The sequence below is a fragment of the Temnothorax curvispinosus genome, unplaced genomic scaffold (assembly GCF_003070985.1).
Source record: "Temnothorax curvispinosus isolate PA1 unplaced genomic scaffold, ASM307098v1 QBEX01004771.1, whole genome shotgun sequence".
Taxonomy (NCBI): Eukaryota; Metazoa; Arthropoda; class Insecta; order Hymenoptera; family Formicidae; genus Temnothorax; species Temnothorax curvispinosus.
The window spans coordinates 731,991-751,766 of record NW_020214551.1 but is presented as its reverse complement, the minus strand read 5'-3'; the positions used below and the strand labels follow the sequence as shown (position 1 = coordinate 751,766).

Here is a 19,776-nt window from a genome sequence, read left to right as displayed (position 1 = left end):
GTGCGATACAAGTTTCACAATTAAATATGGTCGATCTTGCTGGTTCAGAAAGAGCGCGTCAGACAGGTGCTACTGGAGAACGTTTTAAAGAAGGACGTCACATTAATTTGTCGCTTTCTACATTGGCCTTAGTAATAAAGCAGTTGAGTGAGTCTTAAGACTCACAGAAATTTATAAATTTCTGTGATAGTAAATTAACGCGATTACTTCAAGCTTCGTTGGGAGGCAATGCAATGACGGTCATAATATGTGCGGTAACACCTGTTGCACTGGATGAAACTCAATGCACATTATCGTTAGTATTTTTACTTCTTACATTATTTAATATATATTAACGTGAATATGTTGTAACTAATATTTTATTTTTGTAATGAATAGATTCGCATCTAGAGCTAGAAACATAAAAAATAAACCTGAAATCAATGAAGTTATGTCCGATGGTGTACTCTTAAAACGATATGCGAAACAGATAGACAAGTTACATACAGAATTAGAGGTAAATATATTACAAGTTTTCAACGTGTTGCAGCGCACTTCTCTCTGCGCCACAATCGCCACTTATACTAAACTATAAGATAATAGTAATCCAATATAGTCTTAAGGAGCAAAGATATTTGCATAATATCCAGATCGTGAAATTTGTTAACTAATGTAATAAATTATTTTTTTTAGAGAATGAAACAGCTAACTCAACAGACCGATTATCAAGAGATGGAATCTAAGATACAGGAGAAAGAACGCATTAATCAGACCCTAGAAGAGCGCATTAGATTGTTGCAAACTCGGATAGTCACTTCTGCTAATTGCAATAATGCAGTATCGTTTAAGACTAAAGAAAAAAGAAGACAGACATGGTGCGGCACTGGTGGATATAAGTCGAATACATCTGCATTTCAAATGTGCACGAATTTGTCACCAATCAAAGAAATGTCGCCTATAAAATCTCGCAACAGAAAGTCAGCTGATATTGCGAATGCATGTATGTTAATTTTTTGCACGATGCAAATTAAATATCTTGATAAATTGAAATATAAGTTAAAGCTACAATATATATTATTTTTACAGCATTCCAAATAGCCTTTACTGATTTTGAACTGGAACTGATGGATAGTGAGGCAAATCGTGAAGAAGAAAATAGTAGCGATGACGATACTTTTGTGACATATCGTAAACACACTCGTGTTAAATTTACAGATGACGTAATTATTCACAAGTCGCCTATAAATTACAACGATGATAGCACTACATCTGAGAAAATTGATATATCTATTCAGACTGAAAGGTAAATTGTACAGAAAAATTAATTTATTTGAATTGCTTGTCTTATGATTATTTTCATCATTCTTTGTTATAACTAGCCATCAATCTCCTGGTACACCAAAGCAGACTCTACGGGACAGAATTCATAATTTGACAGAAGAATATTCACAGCTTAAAGAATTTACAACCTTGGAGAAGCAGCTATATATTGAAGACCATTATTCTGAACTTCAGGAAAAACTTGCAAGGTTTTCACAGTTGGAAAAGCAGTTGGAAAATATCACGACTGATAAGAACTTTTTCGAACACATAGCATCTGATCTTCGTAAAAAGTTAACTGCAGCTGAATTACGTTACACTTTGACAGAAGATAAACTAAACGCGCAAGAGTCAGAGCTACAAAAAATACCAGATTTAGAAAAGAAGGTCACGCAATTATCTGCGCTGGAGATAGAGGTCCAAAAAGTTCCAGAACTACAAAAACAGATAGCCCTTCTTACAGATGAAAAAAATGGATATGAACATGTTGCGTCTGAACTGCGAAAAAAGCTTAACGAAGCTAAAGCATGCAATATTTTATTAGAAGATAAATTAACGACACAGAATGTAGAATTAGACAAACTCTCGTCGAATAAAACTATTTCTTCCGAAAAAGATGAATTGCAATGTAAAATAACTGATCTTCAAAATAAATTAACAGAAGCGGAATTGAGCAATAATTTAATGACGAATAGACTGGATGAGCAGCAACAAATGCTACAAAATCTTCTAGAAGAAAAGAATGAATTTGATCGTACTGCTTCTGAAATGCAAAATAAATTAAAAGAAGCGGAAGAAATCAATCACTCGATAAGAAATGAATTAAACGAGCAACAGTTAGAAATCCAGAAATATCAAGATCAAGAGAAGCAGATTGCACAACTTAAATCTGAGAATCACCAACTTGAACTTACTATCGATGAACTTCAAGAGCAACTAATAGACACAAAAGTAATAATTAACGCAAAGGAAAATGAGATGGATGAAAACCAGCAAGATTTAAATAGATTTCAACATCTAGAGAATATTATCCAAGAAAAAATGGAAGTTGAACGAATCAATAGTATGTTAAGAGACGAATTGAAAGAACTAGAACTAATGAATGGTTCGATGAAAAGTAAATTAGATGCACAGGAGCTATATATACAAAAGACTTGCAATTTGGAGAATCAGGTTGACAGTCTTGCAATCGAGAGAAATGAATTCAAAGGTATAATTAATGAATTGGAAGAGAAATTGAGAGAAGTAGAACTAATAAACAGTTCACTGCGAAATAAATTAGATGAATATGAAGCAAATACACATGAAATTGACAGTTTAGAGACCTCTCTTACACCTGAAAATAACTCTGAACAGATTATTTCGGAATTGCAAAAGAAATTAAAGGAAGCAGAATTGTGTTACAATTTAATCAAGGAGGAATTAAATGTGCGTCAAGCGGAAGTGCAGAAAATGATTGAGGAACAAGGCAAATCTATTGAAAATTTTGCAGTTGAAAGAAATAAATTGGAAGATACAATTCATAAGCTACAAGAAAAGTCAAAGGAAGCGGAACTGGATAATAATTTAATGAAGGATAGAATAAATGAACAGGAATTGCAGTTGCAGAAGAGTCATGATATGGAACAAGAGATTGAACGTCTCACATTGAAAATAAAAAACTTCGAGTCTATGGTTCACGAGTTCGAAGAAAAGCTGGCCAATTCTCAGCATCGTATTTCAGCCAGAGACGAATCGGATGGAGAACAATTACAAAAGATTCAATTAGATGCGCAAGTCGCAAGTCCGATATCTGAAAGAAATGAACAGGACTCTATAACATCACATCAACAATCAAAGAGTCCTGAAAAGGAATTAACGGACAATCAAAGCAGAGACGAAATTAATTATCTGGATAGTCGTATAAATGACTCGCAAAGTATTTGGGATATACAGAACGAAAATACATACTTGAAAGAACAGGCAGCGAAATCGATATCGGATAACGAACACAACTTAAGCAACGGTGATTCGAAAACTATAGATGATTTATCAATTTCGAGGATGTCTCTAGATGATAGCGCTAAATTATCTGCAGATCTTGTTTTAAAAAATCAAGAATTAGATGAAATAAAGCACGATGTGCGAAGCTTAAAAGCGGACATAGAAAAGTTACAGAAAACTATATATTTGTTAACAACCGAGAACAGCGATTTGGCAAGTAAATTAATAATGGAGAAGGAAAGTAACGAGAGATCAGCTATTCAATCTCAGCAGACCATCGATGAGCTTTACGCGCGAAACTCAAAGATATTGAAGGAAAAACTCGAGCTGGAGAATAATTTAGCAAATCTTAACGAACAATTAGAAATCCTTCGCTCGAGAATGCCCGAGGTGAACTTAAACGAAGAGCAGATGACTCACAAGTATGAAGAACAGATCAATTCATTGACAGAAAGAAATACAGAATTGGTATCCGATATCACAGACAAAACGAAAGAACTTGAAATGTTAAAAGAGAGTAAATCGCTTCTGTTTGAACACGAGTGCAGCTACAAAGATAAATTAACGGATCTTATGGAGAAACATAAAGATTTAACAGTCGAAAACAGTGAACTTTCCACTGATTTGATGGACAAAATCGAAGAGAATGAAGGATTAAGACAAGAGTGTGACATTCTACAGAGTAAACTAAAATTGTCACTGGAGAATAAAGAGAATATTGGTAACAGCGATACGGAGCAACTGAGAACGGAGAATACTCTGTTGAAAACCGAGCTGGTGGAGCTGAAAACTAACATGAAAGTTTTAAACGAAGAAAACTCGAAAATATCCAGTCAATTAATGGAAACCATAGAAGACTTAGACAATGCACGAAAGTGCAATTCTGGTAACGATACCATGCATTTGTCGACATTATTCAACACCAATACCTTAAATGATACAATGGATAAATCTATGTTAGACGACAATGCCGAAGCAAAAATCGTAAGTCTGCAAGAGGAAGTTAAACATCTCAAGGATCTCAATGGAAAGCTTAGCGATTTAAAATTAAGTGCCTGTACTCAATGCATTCATTTGAACGAGTTAAACGACAGCCGAAGAACGCTCAAGCTCGAGGTGAAGAATCTTAATCGTAAATTGGAGTACTATGAGAGAAAGTTCAATAGCAAATCCGCACAGAGCGACGCGCTTATGCTAAAGGCTAAAGAAGACGTAAACATAAGTATGTGCAACTTATCTCTTAATGCCAGTTTCTCGGAGAACATGAATGTCAGCTACGTCGAAGAAAGACTTGTATCTCTAAAGAACGAATTACAAATTTGGAAAGAGGATCATAATAAGCTATCGGAATTGTATGAAGAAAAATGTAATGAGTTTGAAGAACTGCAAAATAACACGATCACGGATTCGACGCCGACCGATGATGTACAGATTTCCAGCACCAAGAAATCTCCAAGTAGAAGTTCATCAAGATTAGAAAATATCGAAAAAGTTATGAGCGATTTGCAAAATGATTTCAAGAAGATAAAAGAAAACAACGAAAGCGTCAAGACAGATCTTGCAAAGTTTACTAATGAGAAAGAATCGCTAGTGGATAAAATTAATACGTTGAAGACCGCTAATGAACAGTTGTTGCAGAAATTGTCGGAAAGTGAACTCGTTCATACTACTGCTTTAGAGAAAGCCGATATCCTCGAAAACGAGCTAAAAGATATGACGAAAAAGCTTCAAGAAATTACAGTAAAGTATAAACAGATTGAAAATGCAAAGCTACTCCTTGAAGTCGAAGCGGAAAGTCTAAAAGAAAACAAAGTGATGAAAGAACAAACAGTAAATGATTTACGTCAAAGCCATTCCTGCTTAGAACGCGAATTAGATTTAATAAAGAAAGAGAAAGAAGCGCTCAACAACGACATCGTTCTTTTGGAGCAAAAATATAAGGAAGAACTAGAATCACTAAAGGCAACGAACGGAGAATTGATCAACTCTAAAGCAACTATCTCGCAGGAATTTGCTAATTATTCTAAAGATTCGGAAAATAGATTGACGGAACTTAATGAAAAGATAAATAAGTGCACTTTCGAAAACGATTACTTAAAACAGGAATTGATCAAGCTGCGCGACATAGAAGATAAATTTGAGAAGATGAAAACTGAGTATCAATCCAAGTCACAGCAAGATAAGACATTAGCCGACGATAACAAGAAGCTGAAAAATGTTTTGACTGACACTTCTAAGAACATCGTTAAGGAGATCAAGTCTCTCAAACCTAAAGTCGACACTCGGGAATTTATGGATAAATCGGTGGATGAGCTGTTCCAGATATTCTTGCAAACTATTTTGATGAAAGAGAAGGAAATAGTGAAGACTATGCAGGAGCATTTCGATAAGGAGAAGGAAAAGCTCGTGGATGAAAAGCGGCAGAGCGTAGACGCGGAAAAACGTACGTCGCTGTGGGCGAGAGAACTGGAGTGCGACATAGATAAACTTCAGAAGGACTTGTCCGAGCGAGAAATTGCATCTGAGGGATTGCAGAAAGAAATAGCGCGCTTGGAGCAACTTTTGGAAGAGAGTAATCACGACCGAGAGGTATTGAGAGAGAAGAATAGCCTGCTCGAGGCGGATCTCAATAACTTGCAAATTGAATACAATAAATATTGTAAGATCGACACGGTGAATGAAGAGGCCATCACTATTGCGCAGAAACGAGAGAAGCAAGCGCAAGAAATGTTCAAGAATAAAGAAACAGAATTTCAGATGAAGTTAAAGTCTGAGAAGGAGGCGTACAACAAGCGGCTCGAAGATCTCACGTGCACAATAGAGTCGTTTAAGACGAAAAATATGGAACTGGCGAGTAACATCGAGGGTCTCGAAGCTAATCAGAAGCAACTGAAGAACATTATCGACCTAAAAAATAACGAATTAATGAAAAACAATCAAATTATTCAAAAAATGCAAGTCGAATTGGAGCAGCTCACGGAAGCTCACAATGACTTGAATAAGGAATTGCACGAGAAAGAGTTACGTATCGCGGAAATCAAGGAACTTCTGAAAACTAAATGCGACGAGCTGACGGAGTATAAAGCTAATTTCGAGACGATCGTGCCCGAGAACAAGCTGTTGAAGCAACAGATCAACGAGCGGAAAGCCAGCATAGAGCAGTACAAGGTGGAAATAGAGATCCTGAAAATGGGAAACAAGAAGGAGATCGATGCGATTCAAGATCAATTGAACTTTGTGAAACTGAAGAATGTCGAGTTGAACAAGCAGATAGATGAATTAAATAACAAGAACGTAGCCTTGACGGAAGAGACGAACGCTTTAAAAGACGATTACAAGACGTTACAACATAAGTGTACGACATTGGAAAGGCGAGTCAGGAATAGTACGAGTAAGGTCCAGGCGGAAGAACGAATGGAAGAACTGAAGGACTTGAATAGGTCTTTGCGAAATAATTTGGACGGTGCTAGCAATCGGATAACGGAATTACAAGCTGTGAAGGCCGATCTGATGAAGCAACTGGTTATCTTAAGTAGCCAGTACGACGCGGTGTGCAAAGACAATCAGGAACTGAAAGAAGCTATGTCATCGTTCAGGTCCAGACATAATGATACATATACAGCCTGCGAGAAGTTCGACGACTTGCTACAAGAGAAGAACAAAATTGCATTAGAACTAGAAGCGACGAAAGTTCAGTTGAATCAGAAGAACAGGGACATCGAGAATTATACCAGCGCGATAAAGGAATTGACAGAAAAGAACGCGGAGCTCGATCGAGAATTGGACGAGTTGGCAGAAGTTATTCGCGAGCATGACACCGAGAACGCGAGGCTTCAAGACAAGTATTACGCGTGTCGTGTCGAGACTGACGAACTACAGGACAAGATCAAAGCTCTCGAGAGGAAAGATCCAAATTATCAGTCGCGAACGAGCTTTTCGTCCTCCGACAGGGCTGACAAGTCTCACGATGATGAATGCAATTGCGTGACGTTGAAGACCAAGATACGAGAGTTGCAACTGGAGGTGGTGTCGAAGAATGGAAAGATCGCGACGTTGGAGCTGCAAATACGTAGCGGAAGTTTCCCATATCAGGCGAAGTGTAAAGAACTACAGGAACAGGTATCGGCGTATAATAACAAGGTACTCTATCATACTTTAATTATCACGAACCTCATTACGATTGTAAATAACTTAATCAATTTCATAAATGCGCATTGTTGTTACAGAATAGCGAGCTAAAAGCGGAAATCCAACGACTGCAGTTGGCCTTGGTGCGTACAAGCGTGAAAGAATGTGACGTATGCAAACAGAGACTTGTAAATAGGAGAGATCAAACATGTCAGACGATGCCGAACAACTTATTGCGACTTTGCGGCACAAGCAGCGGCATAATCGATGTAAGTGTATGTCGATACCTTGGAATTAGAGCAACCAATGTTTGTTTAGTCTCAAAATTTAAAGATAAAAGAAATATGCAAATGTAAGAACATCCTGTTTCATTGATTGCTCAAGTTCCATGATATGACTACATCGTCATTAATAATTATTAATATGTTATGTTTCATATATAATGATATTTTGTACAGGATGACATAAGAATAAGGAAATTGGAGAAGGAGAAGCAGATCATGAAAGACGTGTGCCGGTCTCGATCGAGGACTATAAAAGAACTCGAGAAGCAAATAGAAGAGTACGAGAAGTTGTTCCATTCCAAAAATTCATGATTTACGAGAATATTTCACCGCGTTGCCATATACTGACCAAATTATCATCGATTACTGTAATTATTAAATTGTGTGATTCTGGTGGCCTTCCGGTGGAATTGAACATTGATGGCTCTAATAATTGCTCTAAAGTTTACATAATATATAGAGCATATAAAATGTAAATATTTTTAATGTTACGATAATACCAGATGTAGAGTTTTATATTTTTGTAACACAGATATGCAAATTCGATTACTTATTTTATACGTCGACTACAAGATGGTAACAATATATTTTTTGCCAATTTTACATGTTTTTAAAATAATATAACTCCTGTGATATAATAAGAAATAATAGTTTAATCAGGGCATAAGGTGTATATATTAAAGTATTACATGGCCAAGTAGTTATAAAGATTAAATTTTAGCCACTGTTTAAATTGTGCCTTTTAGTTTTACGCATAACATTATTTTATATGTGTAGTTTCAAAAAACAATAGTAACGTTATACTACAATCGTTTTAATCGTAATGGTTATAATATACCGTTTTAAAATACAATTGATGATAATCTATGTAAAAATCTACACAGTCTCTGAATACAGAGTAAAGAATACACCAGATTAAATTTATATTGCAGGGTAGAAAAAAAATATCTCGATGAAAAAATAATTATATTCTTGAATTATACACAAAATAAGAAAAAGTTAGACAATCACAATTACTAAGAGATTTGTATAACAAAGAAATGTAAAATTTAAATTTAATTTTATTTAGACTACATATTGGCAAAATCGAATTTCTACTTTAAAATATTGCTAGACATTGGCTACGGTCAACGTGACGCTACAAATGCTTCGAAGCATTCCTCTTCTCTTTTCTTTCAATGAAGAAAGAAAGAGAAGAAGAACGCTCCAAAGCATTTGTAGCGTCACGTTGACCGTAGCCATAATATAAGGATTTTATGCAAAACGTTTCCTATGTAACGTGGAAAAAGCATTAATATATGTACAACTTTCTTGACTTTCTAACTATATATAGGATTACTTCCTTTCATGTATTTTTCTTTCTTTTTAACAGAGATACTCTGACATTGAACAAATTAAAGCGTGTAATTAATGCTTTTACTTATGTAGCTTATATATTTTGCAAAAATGTATTGACACTTGAAGAAGTTCTGTAATATAACGTTTTATTTCCGAGATATTTTGTTGTTTACAAATTATTTAATATTACTTTAGGATTTGTCAAGTTTTGCTTTCTTCGGTTTATATCTCATTATGTGCTTACGTGGCCTCTTTGTGCCAACTTTTGCTTGGAATAAATCTGAAACAAAAAATCACATTGTTACATTGTAGTATCTAATTGTAAGTTGAAAACTTGAATCTATTTAAGATATTAATTAACATTCTATGTATATTTACCTTTATCAGGCTCTTCTCCTACTTCTTCACGATAATACTGCGCATCGTCGTCTTCTTCTACTTGGTTCTTTTCAGCAGATTCTTTTGCGATTTTTTGTAGGAGCATGTCGTTTTCTTTCTTTTTCAGAATTCCCTTCAACGATTTCTCTTTGTGTTCTTGCTTCTGTGCGTCCTTCTTTTTTCTATTTTCTTCTTGCAGTCTCTTTCTTTTCTCCTTCAATTTCTTTTTCTCTTCTCTCTTCTTCTTTATCGCAAGTTTCTCCTTTTCTGTTTTGTGTACAAGTTCATGGAAAAGTATTTCACCATCGAGGAGTCCGTTTTCCACTTTGATTAACTAAAACAGAAAAATTAACCTTAGAACAATATAAAATATCCATAAATTTACTACTTGTATTAGTCTCGATTAGTTCTTTAACCTGTAACGTTATTCTCGGTCCCAGCTCGGATAATCTAATTGCACTCTTAGAATTAGCGTGATTCCCTCTTGAAGACAATTCTTGTGATAATGTGACATGAGTACTTTCGTCATCTTCCGCTTCACTTTCGGACATAATCGGTTTAGTTAAAAACTCGGAAATATCTTGACACTTGGATAAATTCGGTACTTTAGCTTGCACTATCTTTTTGATGCCTCTCGATAAACCTACAGGTACAACCTTGATCGTGTAATGTCTGAAGTCAATGGTTTTTGACGTCGCGTTGTAATTTAAGCATATACAACGACGGATTGTACTCAAATTAACCTGCCAAGAAAAAACGTTACTTTATAAATTAATGCTTCTCAAATTGGTTGTTTTACAAAATTGCGTTTCTTGAATTGGTTGCTTTACAAGACTTACAGTGGTCAGGTTTATAGTTGGAAACATGTTTTGGAAAGTGGAAGCTATAAGTTTTAGTTGCATGCCCTCCCCACTAAAATTATTTAAAACCAACAGAGGAGAAGTTTTGAAGGCTTCCTCGTATACCAGCTGCTTCTTCAACATAGATATAACATCTCGTGCTAAGGAGAAACTGTGTATCTTGAAAGTAAGCGTGGGTCCTCTAGGCAATCTGTGACACGTATTTAAAAATATTATCTAATAAATCAATTTATAAATTAATTTAAACAATCCCCTTCAAAGAGTTTATTCTTATCGATAAATTTGATTAAAGTGAATACAGTACTTGCAGATCTTGAGGTACATTCCCAGCTCCGTTTTTGTAAATATGCACATGTGACTAACATGCAGCACGCTCGCAACTGAGACGAAGTCTTTAATAGTGTTCTTCTTTCGTGCCTTTAAGGACGAAGCTGTAAAAGGTTCCATAACTTTGCGAAAATCTTTAGTGAGCTCGACGATATGTTCTCCTGGCAATCCACGATGGAATACAAAGGAATGAGGCGCTTTCACTAACTCCTCCTTTTCTCCAACGTTTATTTGCTTATTTCGCTTTACACATCGACCCTAAATAAAACTCGTTTTAATTAGAAAAATAAACTATCTCTAGTTTTATGTTTTCAATACCGTTACATGGAATGTGTGTGCGTAAATTGTCGCTCAATTTTTATATTGGCTTACAACAATAATTTTATTAAACATCTTTCTGTTACTAATTTATATTAATCATAAATAAACTTTCTAACAAATAAACAATACCTTCTTTTTGCGGTTACCCATTTTTAGGTTAGATTAGGTTAGAATCAGGGTTCAGCACGTGGACAAAACTCAATAAAACGGAGAAACTTGACGTAAATAAAAATTATACTCGAAGAGACAGTGATTTACTTTCTTATATTTTAAGTATAAAATAATATTATCCTTCTTCTTCTTTTTTTGCTTTTTTTCTTACATTGATCCACCGTTCACGTACTACTCCACATTTCCCACGTGTGTTTCGCATAAATGTAAACTACCAATGCGTAATGCGTATTAAAAACTCGCAACTTTTAGAAAAATGAAAGATATCGAGAAACTTGACTGTGTTTCTCGCGTAAAAAATTAGTAATTAAAATTGATAATTTATTTGGCAGCATTTAATTTTAAATTAACAAAAACACATTAGCAATGCCGATAATTACTTACTGTCGATTATATAATTAATGATTTTACCAACTACAGTAAAATCTGAATTGCAGTCAATTTCTGTCGATTATCAACCGTTAATTATATATCGACATTATTTTTCAATTTTATAATCAATATATATGCTATAATCAGTATGAGTAAATGTAATTAAATAAATGGCACAAATCGGAACATGTTCGACGAGCATTATAATTTCAAATGCTTTATTCATCATGAATTAATAATCGTTTCTCTTTCGTTACCCATACTAGCATGAGCAAGATTATAATTGATTGATTGTTATACCAACGTAACTTACGTAATGTACGTGTAAAGATTATGAGATGCATGAATATTTATTAGATACGATGCGCATATCTCAAATATATGTATATTTTATAATTGGTGTGCTACTTTATGCGCAAGGTATTCCGAATGTATAAACGTACATCAGAGCGAGAGCAAGATCTTAGTACGCTCAAATCTGTACATCCAACGTAAGCAACGCGACAATTATGACATGTCATGTAATCGTAATAATGACTTCCTTAACGCATATGCTTTTGATAGAAAGAGAGTTTGACATTCTAAATGTTACTCTAGATTTTTAATAATTATATCATATTTATTTAATATAATTTCTCGTACATTTTCATCATCTCTTTGCCTGAAAAGACCCATTAATATCATTTTATTATTATTTTTATTGACGAGATGTAATCTACGTAGACAGAATTTAAAACAAAATTGGAAGAAAGGCAGGAGATATGAAATAATTTCATAAAGAAATAGCTATAAGATTATTTTATTAATACACAATATACATATATAATTAACACAAGGTAAGAGCAATTATTAATCTCGAACTTGGCGAGTGCCGGGATTAAACGACGGCCACAATAACGAATTACGATAAAACACTTCCCTTCTCACTGTATTATGAATACTACGCGAGTATAGCGGCATGAAGACGGTCGAAGAAGGGGGAGGGAATACGCCACACCACGCAACGTACTTCATTGTCTCGAAGCGCGGGAACTCGTTAAGCAAAGCGAGCTCCTCTCACGGTGCAAAGTTCACGGCTGCTTCACGGGGATCCTTATCTACCTAGCGCGTGTCTGGGCCCTGGGCCCCTCGATTTTTTCACCGTGGTCGATGTTACGCCTCCCCCTCCCCTGTCCCTACCCTCTTAACCCCCGAGCCCCCCGACCGCTCCGAGCGGCTCGGCATAAATCTTGCGCGTTCGCGTATCCCCCGCGTTATCTCGAGGGTCTCGTTTGCGGTACCCTCTTCAAGCCGGCGACAAATCGGTGGAATTTTAACGATCGCTCGAAGCTGTTCGAAGCGTCGCGTCGCGACGAGAGCGAACGGTCGCCGCTCGCCGCGCTCGTTGACAGATAAACACTCGTCAACTCGTGTATACTCTTGTGCGCGGCGTCAAGCACGCCGGAACAATTTTTCCATGCGCCGGGCGCAGATGGCACACGTTTGAAATAACGTGGCTCTCGAGATCGAGAGAGAAAGAATTAACGCGACGCGAATGGAACGCGAGTGTGTTAGCGTCTATTAGGTAAGTAAAAATTAATCAGCATTTGCATCCGGATGAAGAATAAGCCGCATGATATATGGCGAGGAGTCGTTGAATCCGCGAGCGAGACAATCTTAAATGCAACGCATATTAATCGCCTCTGAATAAGCGTCATTCTCGAGAAAGGAGGGAAAAGGGGGAGCACAACTGTTCGCGAGCTCCGGCCGGGCTCACGTCGTGATTTTTTCGCGAGGACAGAACGCGCTCATCCTGATGGGAAGGGGGAAGGGGAGAAACGTAATAATAAAGACGCGATCCACGAGCGGGAGTCTTGTTATATGTTATATCGTTTCATTTCATAGAATTTCTTCGCAACGAATTACGTTGCAAAAGTCTGAAAAGTCATCGCGACGACGGCGGCGGGAAGGAGAGGAGAGGAGAGGGGGCCTTACAGTCCCATCATCAATCAGAGCGCGCCCGCTTGCTCGCGTTTAATGTTTAATGGCCGACGACAGATGGCGCCAGCGGCACCGCGACAATCGCGCCGTGCCGAAAGGAAATTAACCGTGCGGCGTCGGCAGCGGGCAGCCGGAGCCGGAAGCGACGAGCGACGCGGACGACGCGGTGACGACGAGCGGGAGCGGGGCCCGTTGTTCATGCGAGACTGCGAGAGAATCCCTCACACTTCTGTCGCTCGCGGTTCCGTTCTCCAGCCGGAGTCCGGACTGCCCGGAGCCGGCTGTTCTCCACGTTCGCCAGGCCAGACGAGTCCGACGGCGATGCGGCCGATGATGCGACGATGACGATGACGACGGGCGCGAATAATAGCCGCGAGACGGCGGAGCCGGCTGTATGGATAAACACTCGCGCGAAGGTAACGTCTACCATATGCCGGGCTAGAAAACCGGCTGTGATTTTTGCCCGGGCGCGTACGCTTCGCGCGTTTATACTTATATACTTGCCGCGACGCGACACTCGGCCGATCGGCGCGTAGCGCGCCTCGGCGAATTTGCCTTTGCTTGTCGCCAATTCAAATGGGAAACGCGAGAAAATGATAAGAATGATGAGATCCTCGTCATTTTGATCAATTGAATTGACGGGCGGTTGCAGATTGACCTAGCTGTGCTACGTTCGTTGAATTGTAATAAGTAAGTCAAAGATATCAATATGTTTGTTTTTGTTCATATTTCTTTCAGTTTTATTTGTTTGATTTGAAATGGTTAAGTATACCGGAATTTTAGAACAAGGATTACGGATATTTTTATTTATTCTTACACAAATCGAAATCGATAACGATGCTTATCAAAATCAAAATATTAAACTTGGAATCCAATCCCATCGTGAAAATCAAAAGGATCTGTCCGGCGGTGCGGCGTTGCGCTGGTCCATTTGATGCATCTTGTTGCATAATTGATCTTATCTGCGGATAAATTTGTAATCATAATTTGCGTCGTTCTGATCGCTGAAGCGATCAATTCTCGGATACAGTCGGAAGAACGTCGTCGGCGCGCGGAACGTTTCTTGAACCGCGAGGGGGGTCCCGCCGCTCACTTCACCTCGCGCGCCCGTTCTCCGTTGACGCTGGTTGACGCCGGCGCGGCGGCCGACCGCGAAGCGGTAACGCGGCGGGCGCGTTGCCACGCGGTGGGACGCCACGGCACACGGCGCACAGCGAGACCAGCAAAAACGCAACCTTCGTGCTTAAAGCGAGACGAGAGGCATGCCACGGTGACGGACCCGCGGCGCACCGTTGCACCTGCATCTCCCTGCTGCCCTGGCACTCCTACCTTACTGATCCCAACTGCGGGATACCGAGAATGCCCGCGAGCGAAAGAGGAACACGCTCCTCTCGCTCCCTTGCCCCCCTTTTAGAGGACCCGCTGCCGCCGCGCCGCAAAAATCGCGCTCTACGACGGTTACCCTGCCGTAAAAGCGTTTTACTTTACGCGCTTCGGATTTCTCTCTCTTCGTGGATATTATTCGGAAACAATGTTAGGAAAGATATTTCGAGGCACCTTGAATATTTTTCCTTTTAGATAGAACTTTGATTTATTTGAAATAATGATTTTGAATAGTTTCTTTTTTAGGTAGAACTTTGATTTATTTGAATTTGCGAAAGGATTTAATATAAAATTTTATCGACAGTCTCTCAGAGAAAAAGGTATAATACCGGAGTCAATATTTTTTTATATGTACTCGCACATCGCGACAGAAAAGAAATATAGATCACAGAAAAAAAACTGTATAAACCAGATACGATCCAAACGAAAATAAAAAAGTCGAGTCAACAGGACTAAAATACGAAAATAAAGATGGCATATATCAGGTATTAATTAGTAATTACACTTATATAATTAAACAAAAATTGTGTAACAACCCAGTAACATGTCTACGTATAAAAATAATAGATAATAGAATTTGAACATTCCGTTCGGACGTCAGGTTTCTCTGCTGCACGAGGAGCACGAGCACGAGCACGAGCTGGAGCTGGTGCTGGAGCTGGTGCTGGTGTTGGTGCTCCGGCTTGTGCTAGAGCTGGTCGTATCGGACCGTGACGACGGACTGGAACTCGATTCGCTCAGTAACGGTTGGCGCAAGTTCTTCGCTATGTCGCGGTATTCGGACTCGAACGATCGCATCCTTTTTGACGATGGCGAGGGTGGCACGCTCTCGTCGCTGTCGTCGCTCGCGCTCAACGTCGTCGTCTTCACTCCCATCGCCGCGCACGCCTGAGCCGGTTCAGGCAGATCGTAGCTGATGGTCCGCACCCCGTACATATCGCTAATGATCTTCCGGGGTCCCGGCTCTTCCCGAGTCTTGGGGACGCGCGTTCTCCTCGGCTTGATCAATTGGCACTCGAGGCTGATCCTCTTCAAGCGCGGCATCCCGTACACGACGCGATTCGCTCGGAAAGGAGGCACGTTGGAGGCGTTTTCTTTCAACAAAGAGTTAAATATCCGGCTGGTCCCCTCGGTGTTCACCACGCCTTTCCCCACGAAAAATTCGGTCTCGAGGAAGTTTGCGGCGTACAACGGCGAGCGGACCTCTTTTGAATCGCCTACATTGTTGTTCTCGTCGCTCTCGTCGCTCTCGTCCGCTCGGTCCTTTTTCTCGTAACATTCGCTCGCGTACTCGTCGGACGAGGTGCGCGAGTCATCCGTGCTGGGGTTGCTGGGAATAGGATTCATCTGGGGAGTGTAGTAATATCGCGCTATAATATCCGAGACATCGATCAACGATCTGTTATGATCGCTATGATCGCTTGCGGAAACTTGTCCCGAAGGTTTCGAACCCTTTTCGTCGTCCGACACCGACATCAGTTCCAAATCGGTCGCCGATTCCAAGATATCGCCCGTGCAATTTGCCTGTCAAAAAGGTTTTTCCTTAATCGCGAATTGTAACAACTCGCCGTTAATATCTTCTTTTTGTTTCTCGCGTTTATAAAAGGAAAATAATTCATATTATCCTCAGCTTGACATTTTATTTAGTGATTAATATCATTTGTAAGTTTTATATTTTATATTCATCTGCTATTATTATATTCTCTTTAAACTATTTATAATTTGTGTTAGATTTTAAAATTCTACTAATAATTTTGTGAGCTGTGTAACATATCGATCAGTAAAGAGAACTACTGTGTTAAGCTTCATTTTTTCGCTATTGACCATTTTCAGGTTAATTCAACCGTTCTATAACCGCGAGAAATACAGGAAATTGTAAAAAAGAATAGGGATACAATTTTGCATCCCCCTTTTCGGGAGTTTAATCGGCCCTTCTGACTCACCCTTCTGACGGTGACGGATGGAATGTCGATGCAGCGCGAGACAGGTCTGCACCACGTGTTGCATCCGCTTCGCGTATTGTGATAGTACACGCGGTCGGGATAGGTCTTAGATCGACACTGAATCCAACCATAGTTGTCGACGAATTCGCCGAATTCGGGACACGACTTGAGCGCGGACGCGGACACATTGTCGTTGCTACTGTTGCGGCTGTTGTTGCTGCTGCGACTGTCACTGATACCGCCGTCATAGTTCGGATAATCGTCGTCGTTGCTGTCGAAGTCGGTAATAGACGCGGCGGAATACATCCCGATACCGCACAATACATACTAATCGGCGATACTGTGGGTCTGTGCGGCGAGACGTGTTGCTAGTTGAAAGCGAGCGCCGGGCGCCGGGCACGAAACAAAACAAAACACGTCCGGGCGAATGCAAGCATCGCAAGTATCAACAATCCACATGGATAATCGACATCTAGCGGTACCGCGTTACGATCGATATCGCGGCGAATGCGCCCGTGCATAACACGAGCGCGCAGGAAGGTTTTGTCATTCACGTGGTCCCGTGATAGGCCGCAATTTAACACAGTCCGCACGAACGCGACGAGTAATATCGAACTGTTCTTTAGAATAAAAAAAAGACGGATTAAAATTAAGATTGTCTGACGATCGAGTTCTAATCTTCGGTTCGTAATCCTGAACCTCCAATACGAAGTTCGATGTGAATTTCAATCAAATTCCGACTTCATTTAGAACAGAATTCTATTCATATTTTTATGTTATATTTTTATTTATTTTTGAAAGGCAGCGTTGTACGAGAAAAGTTCAATTTATATATTTGATTTATTTTGTCATGTAGAATCATCTAATAATAATAATAGCCTAGCTAAAGTGTGCTAGTCATGTTTATCTTTCTATATTCTATCGTTAGGTTTATCTGTCTACGCTCGCGTTTTTCAGATCTTCAGTCTTTGAAAAAACCTCGTAGGGCATTGTAAGCCTATAAAACAGGTCAGGAGGACCGACTGACCGAGAACCGACGGCTAAGATTTTTTATTCATCTTTTTTCCGGAAGAAACGTCGGGAGAATACGTAATGCAATATGGTCAGCGTGCATCCCGATGCACAGCTCATTATTCGCGACCGTGCGTGCATAGTTTTTATTATTCGCGACGTATCTCTTTCGAGAACGCTCCCGCGGTCCCGCCGCGCCGCGCCGTGTTCTGGTTCCCGCCTTGTTCCACATCCTCTTCCCTTTTTTTCACAATAGCCGCTCCGCTTTTCCACGAAATTCTTAATCCTGGTTTAGAATATGTAATGAAGGCGCACCAGCTGCCACGTGGTTATTTGATACGCGCGGCGTTTTGCCATCCATCGTTCTTTATCTATAACGACTTTTAGGCACAGCCTAATTATATTTATTCTTATATAAATCCTTACTTGTCGCGATATGTATTCTCTTGCGAAATGAAATTTTAAGCCTTGGATGCATGACTTCCTAATGAATCGTGCAAAAATTCAATGGCAGATGAATGATTTTATTAATTTTATATCAAAAATTGTCTTAAAATTTCTCCGAAAACAATTAATAAATTAAGGTATAAAATGTATGACAAAAAAGGTGTTGGGTAAAAGAAAAATACTGTAAGGTCTTGAAAATTCCTCTCTCATGCATCCATAAGAATTAAATACCTCCCAGAATTTTCACCAAGTTTTAAATGAATGAATGAATCAAATACATGTTGTGATTTTAGCGAATTATATGTAAAATACATGAAATAAATATTGTGGTTTAGAGAATTGCATATAGAAAACGTTTACTTATCCAGATAAAAGTTTCAATTCCTAGTTTTAACTCTGATTCATGTAACGACAATGAAAATATAAAAATCGAATTATTCCTGGTGTTTGCCGACGCGAAATGCAGTTCTCCGCACCCACCTACTGCGCGTGACAGAAAATCCTTGACAGCTTCGCGCAATAATTTCGCTCAGACTGCTAAAGGTCGAGTCTCGTGATTTATGAACATCACAAAATGTTCTGTTTCTTCGCTTCATTATTAGGCGTTTACACGCGGCGGCCTTGTTTGAAAATAATAAGAATACTGAGAATACTTTATTTTGACCTTTCTCTTTGTGACTGTCGTTCTTAACAAAACATCTATCCGTGATGTTCTTTTTGCGTAAGATCCCTATCATAAACTTGTTAAAAATTTCTTTCTATTTTAGAATAGTAAAATTTTAGGCTTCATAGCGTTTTGGATACATTTTTTACAGATATATAATTTAGTTCTTTTTAGCTTTCTTTCGGAAAAAAATTTAGACCGTGTCTGATGTCAAAGGATTTTTTGCCTTGTCGCGTTCGTTTCTCGCAATTGCGGAAAATTTGGTAAAGAAAGCGCGCGGCGAAGAACAAATTCGCAGAAAATAAACTCAAAAAAGTTCAAGAAAGCCTGCCGGCTCACCGCAAGAACGGTACAAAAAAAAAGGATAGGCGGTTAGGTCTAACATGAAAGATCCTGTAACTCGAGAATTTCTCGGACCTTTGATCCGCAGGGCGGGGGAGTTCTCTTTTTATTCACGGATCCGCTTTGGATCGCGCGCGGCTGTGCGGATATGAAGTTTCCTCATTCTTCTCTGCTCTTTTGCCGAACAGTCATATTCGAATGCAGTCCAGTTTTATGACCGCAGCTTCCGAGGACAGTACCTTGACGTCTAAAAATAGACGTCAAGGTAATATATAACGAACGATCGAGTAAGATCGATCACTTTGCTCCGTTTTGATATGCAATGCGGGCGTCACTGAGATACGAAAGAAAACTCGAGTAGGGAGGATAATCTTGTAACAAAATCGCTCAACTGAAGAGCACGAGAGAAAGTCTCATTTTGTAGAACATCATCGTCAAAGCATCTTACGCTGAAATATATTCTTATACAAATATATCTCGCTATACGATTGAAACAAAAATAAATATATTTAACCATTAAGGGTTGACATGAGGAAACGTTGGTT

General features: G+C 39.0%; 3 protein-coding genes across 3 annotated transcripts; 1 reads left to right on the top strand and 2 right to left on the bottom strand.

Annotated features, from left to right (window-relative positions):
• The first annotated feature begins 131 nt into the window (after nucleotides 1–131).
• LOC112453974 (putative leucine-rich repeat-containing protein DDB_G0290503) lies at nucleotides 132–8,212 on the top strand. Its single transcript, XM_025015052.1, has 7 exons — nucleotides 132–295; nucleotides 379–496; nucleotides 673–979; nucleotides 1,066–1,282; nucleotides 1,359–7,422; nucleotides 7,509–7,679; nucleotides 7,869–8,212. The coding sequence occupies exons 1-7, from the start codon at nucleotides 234–236 to the stop codon at nucleotides 8,004–8,006; spliced, it is 7,077 nt and encodes a 2,358-aa protein (XP_024870820.1). The 5' UTR covers nucleotides 132–233; the 3' UTR covers nucleotides 8,007–8,212.
• A 949-nt stretch (nucleotides 8,213–9,161) lies between these two features.
• Nucleotides 9,162–11,315, bottom strand: LOC112453947 (protein Peter pan). The gene is made up of 6 exons (XM_025015006.1): nucleotides 11,048–11,315; nucleotides 10,575–10,855; nucleotides 10,250–10,460; nucleotides 9,827–10,153; nucleotides 9,411–9,744; nucleotides 9,162–9,312 (listed from the first exon to the last, which is right to left on the bottom strand). Exons 1-6 carry the CDS (start codon nucleotides 11,066–11,068, stop codon nucleotides 9,224–9,226), a joined length of 1,263 nt encoding a protein of 420 aa, XP_024870774.1. The 5' UTR covers nucleotides 11,069–11,315; the 3' UTR covers nucleotides 9,162–9,223.
• A 4,054-nt stretch (nucleotides 11,316–15,369) lies between these two features.
• LOC112453939 (uncharacterized protein DDB_G0271670-like) lies at nucleotides 15,370–17,126 on the bottom strand. Its single transcript, XM_025014994.1, has 2 exons — nucleotides 16,768–17,126; nucleotides 15,370–16,348 (listed from the first exon to the last, which is right to left on the bottom strand). Exons 1-2 carry the CDS (start codon nucleotides 17,071–17,073, stop codon nucleotides 15,422–15,424), a joined length of 1,233 nt encoding a protein of 410 aa, XP_024870762.1. The 5' UTR covers nucleotides 17,074–17,126; the 3' UTR covers nucleotides 15,370–15,421.
• Between the last annotated feature and the right edge of the window lie 2,650 nt (nucleotides 17,127–19,776).

Bases quoted from the DNA above. Each gene is read 5' to 3' on its own strand.
- LOC112453974 (XM_025015052.1), top strand. From the start codon at position 234: ATGACGGTCATAATATGTGCGGTAACACCTGTTGCACTGGATGAAACT. The intron at 296-378 runs GTTAGTATTTTT...TGTAATGAATAG, and splicing joins GAAACTCAATGCACATTATC to ATTCGCATCTAGAGCTAGAA. The intron at 7,423-7,508 runs GTACTCTATCAT...TTGTTGTTACAG, and splicing joins TATCGGCGTATAATAACAAG to AATAGCGAGCTAAAAGCGGA.
- LOC112453947 (XM_025015006.1), bottom strand. From the start codon at position 11,068: ATGGGTAACCGCAAAAAGAAG. The intron at 10,856-11,047 runs GTATTGTTTATT...AGTTTTATTTAG, and splicing joins TGGGTAACCGCAAAAAGAAG to GGTCGATGTGTAAAGCGAAA. The intron at 10,154-10,249 runs GTAAGTCTTGTA...TTTTCTTGGCAG, and splicing joins CAACTATAAACCTGACCACT to GTTAATTTGAGTACAATCCG.
- LOC112453939 (XM_025014994.1), bottom strand. From the start codon at position 17,073: ATGTATTCCGCCGCGTCTATTACCGACTTCGACAGCAACGACGACGAT. The intron at 16,349-16,767 runs GTGAGTCAGAAG...CCTTTTTGACAG, and splicing joins CATCCGTCACCGTCAGAAGG to GCAAATTGCACGGGCGATAT.